Below are 14078 nucleotides of genomic sequence, written 5' to 3'. Positions count from 1 at the left end.
ATAGTGGTGCCATGGCCATCATGATGACACAGCCACGGTGACAGCCATGGTGACACAGCCACAGTGACACTGCAATGGTGACACAGCCACAGTGACACTGCTGTCATGGTGACACAGCCACGGTGACACAGCCACGGTGACACTGCAATGGTGACACAGCCACAGTGACACTGCCATCATGGTGACACAGCCATGTTGACACTGCCATGGTGACACAGCCACGGTGACACAGCCATGGTGACACTGCCATCATGGTGACACAGCTGTTGCGTCCCCCCGGCACCTCTCACACCGCGCTCGGGCCGGTGACAACCTGCTCGGCACGTCCCCATGTGGGACACTGTCCCTTCCCTGCGGGTGTCCCCGGCGGCCATGGGCACAGCCCAGCCCCAGTGCCGGGATCCCCAAGGGGCACCGGGCACCCCGGGTGACATCGGCACCGGGCGTGAGCTCCACACCAGAGCCGGGGGCTGGGGGGACCCAGCACCCCCGGAGGGGTCACAGCCCCCCCGGTGACCCCAAAGCCCCGGTGCCCCGGGCGGGCGGCGGTGCCGTGTCCGGGGGAGCCGGGTGCTGGCGCAGCCGCGGTGCTGGGCGCTGCAGAATGAATGGTTAACCCGGGGCAATCTCGCCCGGAGCCAATCACGGCCACGGCCACGGCCAATTTACAGCCCCGGCGCCCGGCGGCACCGGCACCGCTGGCAACCCCCGGCTGGCCACACCACGGCCAACCGGCCACCGTGGCGCGCGCTGCCATGGCCGCGCTGCTGCTGCTGCTGCTGCCGCTGGGCCTGGGGGTCACGGGCCAGGCCCCCCCCGGCGCCCCCGGGCCCGTGTCGGCGCTGCAGGCGCTGGTGTCGTCGGGCACCGGGTCGCTGCCCCGCGGCACCGTCACATCCCTCGTGGGCATCGCCGGGCGGCGTGCGCAGTGCCGGGTGCCGTGTGGAGCGGTGAGTGCGGAGCGGCACCGGCGCCGTCTGCAAAGGGAAGGGGGGGAGAGCGGAACAGGGCGGGCATGGGGGTCAAACTCCAGCAACCGCACGGCACCGCGGCGCTGAGCAGGGCTGGCGCCGTGCGGCACCGCGCCCTGCGCTGTGTATGGCACGGCATGGCGCTGCCGGGCACGGCGTGGTGTGCCACGGCACCACGGATCCGCGCATGGCACCATGGCGTGGTGTCTGGCGTGGCACGGCACCATTTGGCACGGCGCGGCGGGGCCGAGTGGGGTTGGTGCCCGTCGGCACAGCACGGCACCCCGCAGCGGCGTACGGCGCGGCACGGCACTGCCGAGCACAGCACGGCATGCCATGGCATTGTGTGGAAATGCACATCCGTGCACAGCACCGTGGCACAGTGCACGGCACAGCACGGCACCATTTGGCATGGCGTGGCGTGCCAGGGCGTTGCACGGCACCGTGCGTCCGTGCGTGGCTCTGCGGCACAGCGTATGGCACGGTGCAGCATGCCACGGTGCTGCACAGCACTGCACGGCACCGCACCATAGTGCACAGCCTGGCGCGGCACTGCCCGGCACGGCGCGGTGCCGCCGAGCGGGGTTGGCACCACAGCACAGTGTATGGCACGGCACGGCGTGCCACAGCGTTGCACGGCACTGTGCATCCACGCACAGCAGTGCACGGCACCGCGGGGCTGCCGTGGCGTCGCCAGGCACGGCACCGTGGGCCACGGCACAGCACGGCGCCGCTGCGGTGTACGGCGCTGTGCCGCGGGGCTGGCAACGCGCTGGGCCACAGCCCCCGGTGCTGGCAACACATGGCACCGCCCGGCACAGCACCGGGACCCGCTGCCCACGGTGCCACAGCCCCTCCACGGCACCTCGGGGGCCCCCGTCCCCACAGGTGGCACTTTGGGGGTCCCCGTCCCCACATGTGGCACCGGCAGGCCCTGTTCCCGCACATGGCGCTGGGCATTCCTGTCCCCACATGTGGCACTTTGGGGGTCCCCGTCCCCACATGTGGCACTTTGGGGGTCCTTGTCCCCGCATGTGGCACTTTGGGGGTCCCCGTCCCCACATGTGGCATTGGGGGGTCCCTGTCCCCACATGTGGCACCGGGGGTCCCTGTCCCCACGCGTGTCCCCAGGTTGTCCCCTGCCCCCCAGCACCGTGGGGCCGGATGTTTCCCCGTCACCTCGGGGTGTCCCGGCCCCTGTTGTGCGGTGACTTTGGGGTGTCCCCCCTGCCCCCCTGTCCCCCCAGTGTCTCTCAGCGGACGCCGTCCTGGCGCTGGCGGGGGGGGGCGCAGCGCTGCAGCCCCCCCAGCTGCCCTGGCTGGCGGCCGCCGTCATCGTCACCCTGCGCGACCCCCCCGGGGGCTGCGGGGACCCCTGGGCCGCCCGCGTCCGCGCGCTGCACCGCGACTTCACCGGCGGCCGCAGCGGGCCCGGCGAGCAGGATGTGGCCCGGCTGCTGGCGGCCATCGAACACCAGTACCGCGGGGACAGCCCCCAGGTGAGGGACACGGGGACGTGGGGACATGGGGGATATGGGGGGACACGGGGACATGGTGGGATATGGGGGGACATGGGGACACAGGGGACAGGGGGACATGGGGACACGGGGACATGGGGGACAGGGAGACATGGGGGAACATGGGGGGACATGGGGACATGGGAGGATATGGGGTGACACAGACATGGGGGACAAGGGGACATGGGGAGACATGGAGACACGGGGGACACGGGACATGGGGGACAGGGGGGACAGAGGACATGGAGGGACATGGGGACACAGGGACACAACGGGACATGGGGGGACATGGGGGACATGTGGGATGTGGGGGGAGATGGGGGACACAAGGGACACAGGGACATGGGAACACAGGGGACACAGGGGGATGGGGGGACATGGGGGACACAGGGACATGAGGGACATGGGGACACGGGGGGCATGGGGGACACAGGGGGATGGGGGGACATGGGGGACAGAGGGACATGGGGGACATGGGGACACGGGGGGCATGGGGACGTGGGGGGATATGGGGACACGGGACATGGGGGACAGGGGGGACAGAGGACATGGAGGGACATGGGGACACAGGGACACAATGGGACATGGGGGGACATGGGGGACATGTGGGATGCGGGGGGAGATGGGGGACACAAGGGACACAGGGACATGGGAACACAGGGGACACAGGGGGATGGGGGGACATGGGGGACACAGGGACATGAGGGACATGGGGACACGGGGGGCATGGGGGACACAGGGGGATGGGGGGACATGGGGGACACAGGGACATGAGGGACATGGGGACACGGGGGGCATGGGGGACATAGGGGGATGGGGGGACATGGGGGACACAGGGACATGGGGGACATGGGGACACGGGGGGCATGGGGGACACAGGGGGATGGGGGGACATGGGGCACAGGGAGGTGACACGTGGCACGGGCACCTGTGTGGGGAGATGTGGGCTGGGCCCTGGGGAGGTGACATGTGACACGGGCACCGGTCCATGGGTGTGGGCCCTGGGACACGGGGAGGGGACATGTGGCACAGGTGACACTGCAGGGACAAGGGCCCTGGGACACAGGGAGGGGACACGTGGCACAGACACGTGCGCCCCGGGGAGGTGACATGTGGCACAGGTGCCATGGCATGGCCACATGTGTCCTGGGGAGGTGACACACATGTCACGGCCACCATTGCATGGCCACACATACCCTGGAGAGGTGACACCTGTGTCCTGGGGAAGTGACACACGTACCCTGAGGAGGTGACATGTGTCACAGCCACCATTGCATGGCCACAAGTGTCCTGGGGAGGTGACAACTGTGCCCTGGGGAGGTGACAAATGTGCCACAGCCACCATTGCATGGCCACAAGTGTCCTGGGGAGGTGGCACCTGTGCCCTGGGGAGGTGGCACACGTGCCCTGGGGAGGTGACATGTGGCACAGCCACCATTGCATGGCCGGCCACCTGTGCCCTGGGGTGGTGATATCTGTGCCCTGGGGAGGTGACACTCATGTCCTGGGGAGGTGACATACGTGCCCTGGGGAGGTGCCACCGGTGCCCCGGGGGTGGCAGCCGCGGCCGGTGTCCCGGGGGGCTGGTGACACGGGTGACCCGCAGGGCTGTGTGGACGCGCCGGGGGTGCTGGCGGCGGGCGCCGCGGTGTCCCCGCGGGTTGGGGACCGCGGGGCGCGGGTGCTGGTGGCCCTGGGGACCCTGGTGCTGAGCGGGCGCTGCCTGCGGCCCCCCCCGCCCCCCCCCGGCTTCTTCCTGGACTACGTGTTCAGCCGCTATGGGGACAGCAGGGGGATCCCCCCCGAGGGTGAGGGACGGGGACGGGGGGGAGGGGGGTTGGGGGATGGGGGTTGGGGGATGGGGGATGGGGGATGGGGGTTGGGGGATGGGGGGACATGGGGGATGGGGGGATGAGGGATAGGAGGTGGGGAGTGGGGAATGGGGGACGGGGATATGGGGGGATGGGGGATGGGGGATGGGAGAGAGGGGATGGGAGATGGGGGGATGGGGGGATGGGGGATGGGGGGTGGGGGATGGGGGATGGGGGGTGGGGGATGGGGAACGGGGGGATGGGGATGGGAGATGGGGGGATGGGGAATGGGGGATGGGGGATGGGGAGATGTGGGATGGGGGGAAATATGGGATGGGGGATGGGGGATGGGGGGATGGGAGATGGGGAGATGTGGGATGGGGGATGTTGGGATGGGAGATGGGGGATGGGGGATAGGGGGATGGGAGATGGGGGATGGGGGAGATAGGGGGCATAGCGGGGTGGGATTTATGGGGCAGGAGGGGGATTGCACCCCATGTGGACGTGGGGGGCAGCCGGGTCCTGCTGGGGGACTGGGGGACAGAGCTGGGGGGCAGAGGATGTGGGGCAGGGGACATGGGGCAGGGCCTGCGGGAGGCAGTGGATATGGGTCGGGGCTGTGGGGCAGAGCTATGGGGCAGGGATCCCTGGAATTGGGCTGTGGGGCAGATCCATGGGGCAGGGATCTGTGGGGCAGGGCCGTGGGTCAGGCAGCGACGGTGTTTGCAGGGCTGAGCGCCCTGATGGAGCAGCTGGGGCTGGGACCCCTCGGAGACACCCCCGGGGACACCCCTGGGGACACCCCTGGGGACACCCCCGGGGACACCCCTGGGGACAGGGACAGGAGCAGCCGCCCCCCCGCGCTGCCCCACAGCCAGAGCCAGCACTGGGACACGGTGAGGGGGGACACCAGGGGCGCCCGGGGGGGGCAGGGGGACATGGGGGGGTCAAGGTGCCCATAGCAGGGTCAGGGTTCTCTCGAGGGGCTCGGGGGTCCCTGGAGGGGTCAGGGTGTCCATGGGGGGAGTCAGGGTGTCCATGGGGGGTTGTCAGGGTGTCCTGAGGGGTCAGGGTGCCCTGGGGGGTCAGGGTGTCCATGGGGGGTTGTCAGGGTGTCCTGAGGGGTCAGGGTGCCCTGAGGGGTCAGGGTGCCCTGGGGGGTCAGGGTGCCCACGGTGGGGGTTCAAGGGTCCCTGGGGGGATCCGCGGTCCCCCGGGGGTCTCCACCACCCCCGTTGCTGATCCCCTGTCCCCCCCAGCTGTGCCTGCCCCCCCCCGAGCTGCTGCGGGCGCTGGGGGTGCCCGGGGGGGTCCCGCTGTCCCGGGGGGATTTCCTGCGCCTGGGGCCCGCGCTCCTGCAGCAGCAGCTCAGCGGGGCCTGCGCACCCCCCCCGGACCCGCACCGCCCAGAGCACCCCCCCACCGACCCCCCCGCCGCCCCCCGCCTCGGCCTCGCGGTCGCGGGTGCGGACACGGTCACGGACATGGTCACGGTCACGGACATGGTCACGGTCACGGACATGGCCACGGTCACGGGCAGCACCAGCACCACGGACAGCGACGGGCTGAGCAGCGCCGAGAGTGAGCGGGACACGGGGACAAGGATGGGGACACAGGGATGGGGACGGGGACACGGGGACAAGGATGGGGACACAGGGATGGGGACACGGGGATGGGGATGGGGACATGGGGACAAGGATGGGGACACGGGGATGGGGACGGGGACACGGGGACAAGGATGGGGACACAGGGATGGGGACACGGGGATGGGGATGGGGACATGGGGACAGGGATGGGGACATGGGGGTGGGAATGGGGACATGGGGACAAGGATGGGGACACAGGGATGGGGACACGGGGATGGGGACACGGGGACAAGGATGGGGACACAGGGGTGGGGACACGGGGATGGGGGTGGGGACACGGAGACAAGGATGGGGACACAGGGATGGGGACACGGGGATGGGGATGGGGACACAGGGACAGGGATGGGGACACGGGGATGGGTACAGGGATGCGGGAATGGGGGTGGGGACACGGGGATGGGGATGGGGACATGGGGACAAGGATGGGGACACAGGGATGGGGACACGGGAATGGGGACGGGGACACAGGGACAAGGATGGGGACACAGGAGTGGGGACATGGGGATGGGGGTGGGGACACGGGGACGAGGATGGGGACACAGGGATGGGGACACAGGGATGGGGATGGGGCACAGGGACAGGGATGGGGACACGGGGACAAGGATGGGGACACAGGAATGGGGACACGGGGACAAGTATGGGGACACAGGAATGGGGACACGGGGATGGGGATGGGGACAGGGATGGGGACACGGGGATGGGGACGGGGACACGGGAATGGGGGTGGGGACAGGGATGGGACGGGGACACTGGGACAGGGATGGGGATGGGGACACGGGCACGAGGACACAGGGATGGGGATGGGGACACCGGGACAGGGACATGGACACAGGGACATGGGAATGGGGGTGGGGACAGGGATGGGACAGGGCTGGGACAGGGACAGCAGGACGGGGATGGGGACATGGGCACAGAGACACAGGGATGGGGAGGGGGACACGGGGATGGGGATGGGGACACAGGGACAGGGACGGAGACAGGAATGGGGAGGGAGACATGGGGACGGGGATGGGGACATCGGGATGGGGACAGGTCCTACTGTGCCACAGGACAGTGACTTCCAGTGCTGGGGACAGGGAGGGCAGTCCTGGGGACTCGCTGTCCCCTGGGATGGCACCGTGTACCCCTGGGGACAGGGGACAGTGCCTGGCTGTGCCTGTGTCCCCACGTCCCGTCCCTGTCCCTGTCCCCAGGGCACCTGTTGGGCACGGTGGTGGGGCTGTCCCCATGTCCCCATGTCCCTACACCTGTCCCTGTCCCCAGGGTACCTGGTGGGCATGGCGGCAGGTCTGTCCCCGTCCCCATGTCCCCACACCTGTCCCTGTCCCCAGGGTACCTGGTGGGCATGGCGGCAGGTCTGTCTCTGTCCCCATGTCCCCACACCTGTCCCTGTCCCCAGGGTACCTGGTGGGCATGGCGGCCGGCCTGTGCCTGTGCCTGTGCCCGGCGCTGGCGCTGGCCCTGCTGCGCTGTCCCCTGTGTCACCGCGCCCAGCGCTGGCTGTCCCCGCTGCTGCTGGGGCTGGCGGCCGGGGCGCTGAGTGGGGACGCGCTGCTGCACCTGCTGCCGCAGGTGACATGGGGGGACACCTACAGGAGGGGATGAGGGGACATGGGGGGACACCCACAGGGGGGAACAGGGGGACATGGGGGAGACACCCACAGGGGAACAAGGGGACATGGGCACATCAAGGGGACACGGGGGGACACCCACAGGGTGGACACAGGGCGACAGCCACAAGGGGAACAGAGGGACATGGGGGACACGGGGGACACGGGGGGACACAGGCAACACCCACAAGGGGAAAAGGAGGGACATGGGGGGACATGGGGACAACTGGGGGACATGGCAGGGGGACACACAGGAATGGGGGGACATGGGGCACGTTGAGGGGACAAGCGGACACGTGGAGGGACATGGGGCACAGCGGGGACATGGGTGTAGATGGGGAGACATGGGGGGACATGCACGGGGGGAAGTGGGGCACATCGAGGGGACAGGGCGGGACACGGGGCACAGGGGGGACATGAGGGGACATGGCGGGGCGGGCATGAGGGGACACATGGGGACATACAGAGGGACATGGGGCACGGGTGGGGACATCCATGGGGGGGGACATATGGGGACACGGAGGGACACGGGCACATCAGGGGGACACAGGGGAACACGGGGGTCACCGGCAGGACACGGGGACATGGCGGGCACATGATGGGGGACACAGGAGGGTACGGGAGGGGATATGGGGACACAGGAGGGGACATGGAGGGGACACACGGGAGGGACATGGGGGACATCGTGGGGACACGGGGGGCACATGGGGGGGCACCGGGAGGACACGGGGACACAGGAGGGTACAGGGGGGGACACGGGGGGGACACGGGTGGCACGGAGGGGACAGGGGGACGCACGGGTGGGACACGTGGGGACACAAGAGGGGACAGCACGGGGGGGACACGGGGGTGTGTGACCCCCGCTCCTGCCCCTGCAGGTGCTGGAGCTGCACGAGCACAGCGCGGGGGAGCACGCGGACGCGGGGGGGGCCCCGGACGCGGGGGGCGCGGAGGAGCCCCCCTGGCCGCTGGTGGCCGTGCTGGGGGGGCTCTTCGCCTTCTTCCTGCTGGAGAAGATCATGGGCATCCTGCTGCCCGCCGGGGGGGCGGTGAGGGGGCTGGGGGGCTGGGGCTGAGTTGGGGGGCAGGGGGATGGGGGGCTGGGAGGGCTGGGTGACTGGGGGTGAGTTGGGGGGCAGGGACAACGGGGGGGCGTGGGGTGGATGGGGAGGCTTGGGGGGGCTGGGGGGTGAGTTGGGGGGCAGGGACAACGGGGGGGCGTGGGGTGGATGGGGAGGCTTGGGGGGGCTGGGGGGTGAGTTGGGGGGCAGGGACAACGGGGGGGCGTGGGGTGGATGGGGAGGCTTGGGGGGGCTGGGGGGTGAGTTGGGGGGCAGGGGCAATGGGGGCATTGGAGGATTTGGGGGGGTTGTGGGGGTTTGGGGAATGGGGGGGCTGGGGGGAAGTGGGGGTGAGTTGGGGGGCTGAGGCTATGGGGGGGTTGGAGGGTTTGGGGGCTGGGGGGTGGTTGGGGGCGCTGGGGGATTTGGGGGAGTGGGGGCTTGGGGGGCTGGGGGGCCTGGAGAGGGTTGGGGGCACGGGGGGCGCGGCCTGGGGGTGACTGGGGGTGAGTTGGGGGGCGTGGGGCAGATGGGGGCGTCGGGGGCCGCGGGGCCGCGCTGACGCGCCGCGGGGCCGCGCTGACGCGCCGCGGGGCAGGGGGGGCCGCACTGCCGCACTGACGCGCTGCGGGGCAGGGGGGGCCGCACTGCCATCCCGGCGCGGGGCTGCAGCGCCGCCAGGAGGCGCCGGAACCGCAAGCGGGGAGCCCCGAGCAGGTGGGGGCGGGGGCCGGGGGGCCGCAGAGGGAGATGGGGGGCAAGGGGGTGACGGGAGGGCAGCAGTTTTGGGGGGGCACGGGGGTGTCCCGGAGCAGTGCGGGGCAGGGGACATGGATCCCCAGGATCCCCCCAATCTATGGGGCAGCAGACCCACATCTCCCCCTTCCCTCCTCCCCGCCCAGGCAAAGGTAGAAGACGCCACCCCCACGCAGAGCACGCAGGAGCTGCAGAGCAGCGGTACGGCCCACCCTGCCCCCCCTCCCCAAACACCCAACACCCCCCCACCCCGCTAAAAGGAGACCCGACCCAGGTGGGACTCGAACCCACAATCCCCAGCTCCGGAGGCTGATGCCTTATCCATTAGGCCACTGGGCCGGTGCGCGGCTGCCGGCGGGGCCGCGCAGCAGCTGGTCGGGGTGGGGATCCGGGGGTTCCCCGGGGTGACCCAGAGCGACCCGGGGTGACCCGGGGGTGTCCCCGCAGGCCCGCGCGCGCTGCCCGCGCTCGTGACGCTGGGGCGCGGCGCGCACGCGCTGGCGGACGGGCTGGCCCTGGGCGCCGCCACCAGCGCCTCCTGGCGGAGCGGGCTGGCCACCGCGCTGGGGCTGCTGTGCCACGAGCTGCCCGCGGCGCTGGGTGAGGGGGCGGAACGGGGCGGCGTGGGGGGTGTGGGGTGCAGGGGAGGATATGGGGGTGCGGGGGGACATGGGCTGCAGGGGGTTGTGGGGTGCAGGGGGTTATCAGGGTTATGGGGTTACAGGGTGCAGGGGGATATGGGGGTGCAGGGGGATATGGGGGTGCGGGGGGTTGTGGGGAGCAGAGGGGTTATGGGGTGCAGGGGGACATGGGGATGCAGGGGGTTGTGGGGTGCAGGGGAGAATATGGGGGTGCAGGGGGATATGGGGTGCAGGGGGATATGGGGGTGCGGGGGGTTGTGGGGAGCAGAGGGGTTATGGGGTGCAGGGGGAACATGGGGTGCAGGGGGACATGGGGGTGCAGGGGGTTATGGGGTGCAGGGGAGAATATGGGGGTGCAGGGGGATATGGGGAGCAGAGGAGTTATGGGGTGCAGGGGGAACATGGGGTGCAGGGGGACATGGGGGTGCAGGGGGTTGTGGGGTGCAGGGGAGAATATGGGGGTGCAGGGGGATATGGGGTGCAGGGGGTTGTGGGGTGCAGGGGGTTATGGGGGTGTGGGGGAGAATATGGGGGTGCAGGGGAGAATATGGAGGTGCAGCGGGTTATGGGGTGCACGGGGTTTTGGGGTGCAAGGGTGGGTGTTTTGGGGTGCAGGGGGTCATGGGGTGCAGGGGGTTGGGGTGCAGGGGTGGGTGTTTTGGGGTGCAGGGGTCATGGGGTGCAGGGAGTTGGGGTGCAGGGGTGGGTGTTTTGGGGTGCAGGGGGTCATGGGGTGCAGGGAGTTGGGGTGCAGGGGTGGGTGTTTTGGGGTGCAGGGGGTCATGGGGTGCAGGGGGTTTGGGGTGCAGGGGTGGGTGTTTTGGGGTGCAGGGGGTCATGGGGTGCAGGGGGTTTGGGGTGCAGGGGTGTGTGCTGACGTGTCCCCCCAGGGGCGGTGTCGGTGCTGCTGCAGCTGGGGCTGAGGCCCCGGCGGGCGCTGGCGCTGGCGCTGGGGGGGTCGGTGCCGGTGCTGCCGGGGCTGTTGGCCGGGCTGGCCCTGGGCAGCGGATCCGCCGGCCACTGGCTGGAGGCCGTGGCCACCGGGCTGCTGCTGCACCTGGCGCTGGGGGACATGGTGAGTGGCACCGGGACAGCGCGGGGACACGGGCTGGGACACCAGGACAGGGGCTGGGACACTGGGACACTGTGGGGACACCAGGGATACCGCGGGGACACGGGCTGGGACACCAGGACATGGGCTGGGACACCGGGACACTGTGGGGACACTAAGGGCACCGCGGGGACACGGGCTGGGACACCAGGACATGGGCTGGGACACCGGGACACTGTGGGGACACTAAGGGCACCGCGGGGACACGGGCTGGGACACCAGGACACGGGCTGGGACACTGGGACACTGTGGGGACACCAAGAACACCGCGGGGACATGGGCTGGGACGCGGGGACATGGGCTGGGACACTGGGACACTATGGGGACACCAGGAACACCATGGGGACACGGGCTGGGACACCGGGACAGTGTGGGGATATGGGCTGGGACACCAGGGACATGGGCTGGGACACCGGGACAGCACAGGGACAGGGGCTGGGACACCATGGGGACACAGGCTGGGACACTAGGACATGGTAGGGACATGGGCTGGGACACCAGGACACGGGCTGGGACACTGGAGACACTGTGGGGACATGGGCTGGGCACCAGGGACACTGCAGGGACACGGGCTGGGACACTGGGGACATTGTGGGGACATGGGCTGGGACACCAGGGACACTGCAGGGACACGGGCTGGGACATGGGCTGGGACACTGGGGACACTGTGGGGACATGAGCTGGGGGCTGGAACAGCTGTGCCACATGTGTGCCCCGTCCTGTCTGTGATGTCCCCTGTCCCGTCTGTGATGTCCTGTGTCCCCTGTCCCGTCTGTGATGTCCCCCTGTCCCCTGTCCCGCAGCATGTCATGTGTGTCACCCATCGTGCCGGGGGGTCCCTGTCCCCGGTCCCCATCCCGTGTGCCCCTGCTCCCTGTACCTGACCCTGACCCGTGTCCCCCCCAGGTCCCTGTCCCAGGTCCCGGCCATGCTGTCCCCATGTCTGTGTGTCTGTCCCAGGTCCCGGCCATGCTGTCCCCATGTCTGTGTGTCTGTCCCAGGTCCCGGCCATGCTCTCGGCCCGCTCCCCCCGGCCCTGGTCGGTCCTGGGGCTGCAGAGCGCGGGGCTGCTGGGCGGGTGGGCGCTGCTGCTGCTGCTGGCGCTGTACGAGCACGACATCCGGGTCTGAGCGCCCGGGCACGCCCACCGCCCCGACACGCCCACCACGCCCGGACACGCCCACCGTCCTGGACACGCCCACCGCGCCCTGCACACGCCCACCACGCCCGGACACGCCCACCACCCCGGGCACGCCCACTGTCCTGGACACGCCCACCGCTCCCGAACACGCCCACCGCTCCCGAACACGCCCACCACGCCCGGACACGCCCACCACCCCGGGCACGCCCACTGTCCTGGACACGCCCACCGCTCCCGAACACGCCCACCGCTCCCGGACACGCCTACCGCCCCGGACACGCCCACCCTCGGACACGCCCACCGCTCCGGACACGCCCACCGCTCCCGGACACGCCCACCGCCCCGGGCACGCCCACCGCTCCCGGACACGCCCACTGCTCCCGGACACGCCCACCGCGCCCCGGCACGCCCACCGCCCCGGGCACGCCCTGTAGTCCAGGCCACACCCAGGCCACGCCCCTCGGTTCTGCGCGGGGGGGCGGGAGCGGCCGGAATAAAAGTGTTGAAATGGTGCTGGTGTCCGGGGCCTATAGATCTATAGGAACCATATAGAGCTATAGGAGCCCATGGGGTGTGAGGATCCTACAGAGCTATAAGAGCCCCGTAGGACAAAGGAGCCTGATAGAGCTATAGGAGCCCATGGGGTGCAAGGACCCTAGACAGCTATAGGAGCCCCATAGGATAAAGGAGCCCGATAGAGCCATAGGAGCCATATCGAGCTATAGGAGCCCATGGGGTGTGAGGACCCTAGAGAGCTATAGGAGCTCCATAGGATAAAGGAGCCCGATAGAGCCATAGGAGCCATATCGAGCTATAGGAGCCCATGGGGTGCGAGGACCCTAGAGAGCTATAGGAGCCCCACGGGGTGCAAGAGCCCTATAGAGCTACAGGAGCCTCATGGAGTGTGAGAACCCTATAGAGCCATAGGAGCCCTAGAGAGCCATACGAGTCCCATAGAGTGTCCGAGTCCTGTGGAGTTATAGGAGCCCCAGAGGGTAAAGGAGCCCTATAGAAGTATAGGATTCCCAAAAAGTAAAAGAATCCTATAGGGCTATAGAAGTACTCAGGAGTGTAGAAGCCTCGTGGGGTGTGGAGACCCTATTGAGCTATAGGAGCCCCAGAGTGTGCAAGAGCCCTGTAGAGCTACAGGAGCCCACAGAGTGAGCCTTATAGAGCTATTGGAGCCCCATAGGATAAAGAAGCCTTATAGGGTTATAGGAGCACCCGGGGTGGAGAAGCCTCATGAAGTGTGGGGACCCTATAGAGCTATAGGAGCCCATAGGGTGCAGGAGCCCTATAGAGCTATAGGAGCCCCAGACGGTAAAGGAGCCCTACAGAGCTATAGGAGCCCATACAGTGAGGGTGCCCTATAGAGCTATAGGAGCCCATGGGGTGCAGGAGCCCTATAGGGCTATGGGAGCTCCAGAGAATAAAGGAGCCCTATAGGGTTATAGGAGCGCTAAAGATCTATAGGAGCCCCATAAAGTAGAACACTCCTATAGGACTATAGGAGCACCCAGGGGTGCAGAAGCCTGATGCGGTGAGGGAGCCCTATAGAGCTATAGGAGCCATAGCAGCCCTATAGGGTTCAGAAGCTTCATGTGATGTGAGGACCCTATAGAGCTATAGGAGCCCCATAGGACTATAGGTCCCATAGGGTGCGGGGTCCCTATAGGGAGCACCCCTTCGTGAGGGGTGTTGGGACGCTATAGGGTGTCTGGCCCATATAGAGCGCATGTCCGCCATAGGGCAGCCCCTGTAGGGCCGACCCCACTCGGGGGGACACCCCAGGACCCCCGCGCCCCCCGCCCCA

The 14078-nt window shown here is 69.0% G+C and overlaps 1 protein-coding gene and 1 non-coding gene across 2 annotated transcripts; one reads left to right on the top strand and one right to left on the bottom strand.

The window, feature by feature from the left end:
* The first annotated feature begins 755 nt into the window (after positions 1-755).
* SLC39A4 (solute carrier family 39 member 4) lies at positions 756-12254 on the top strand. The gene is made up of 12 exons (XM_065628465.1): positions 756-950; positions 2219-2434; positions 4050-4296; positions 5029-5195; positions 5559-5880; positions 7345-7517; positions 8434-8604; positions 9253-9333; positions 9519-9573; positions 9820-9972; positions 10904-11088; positions 12126-12254. The coding sequence occupies exons 1-12, from the start codon at positions 756-758 to the stop codon at positions 12252-12254; spliced, it is 2094 nt and encodes a 697-aa protein (XP_065484537.1).
* TRNAR-CCG (transfer RNA arginine (anticodon CCG)) lies at positions 9639-9711 on the bottom strand. The gene has a single exon. It is a non-coding gene; the product is annotated as a tRNA-Arg (tRNA).
* Positions 12255-14078: the final 1824 nt, after the last annotated feature.

The sequence above is a fragment of the Caloenas nicobarica genome, chromosome 2 (genome assembly GCF_036013445.1).
Source record: "Caloenas nicobarica isolate bCalNic1 chromosome 2, bCalNic1.hap1, whole genome shotgun sequence".
In the NCBI taxonomy this organism is placed as follows: Eukaryota; Metazoa; Chordata; class Aves; order Columbiformes; family Columbidae; genus Caloenas; species Caloenas nicobarica.
The sequence above is the reverse complement of the archived record's forward strand: the minus strand, read 5'-3'. Positions and strand labels throughout refer to the sequence as shown.

Coding starts and splice junctions, on each gene's coding strand:
- SLC39A4 (XM_065628465.1), top strand. CDS start 756: ATGGCCGCGCTGCTGCTGCTGCTGCTGCCGCTGGGCCTGGGGGTCACG. Junction 2,435..4,049: donor ATGTGGCCCGGCTGCTGGCG/GCCATCGAACAC, acceptor CGGGGGTGGCAG/CCGCGGCCGGTGTCCCGGGG. Junction 4,297..5,028: donor CAGGGGGATCCCCCCCGAGG/GTGAGGGACGGG, acceptor CGGTGTTTGCAG/GGCTGAGCGCCCTGATGGAG.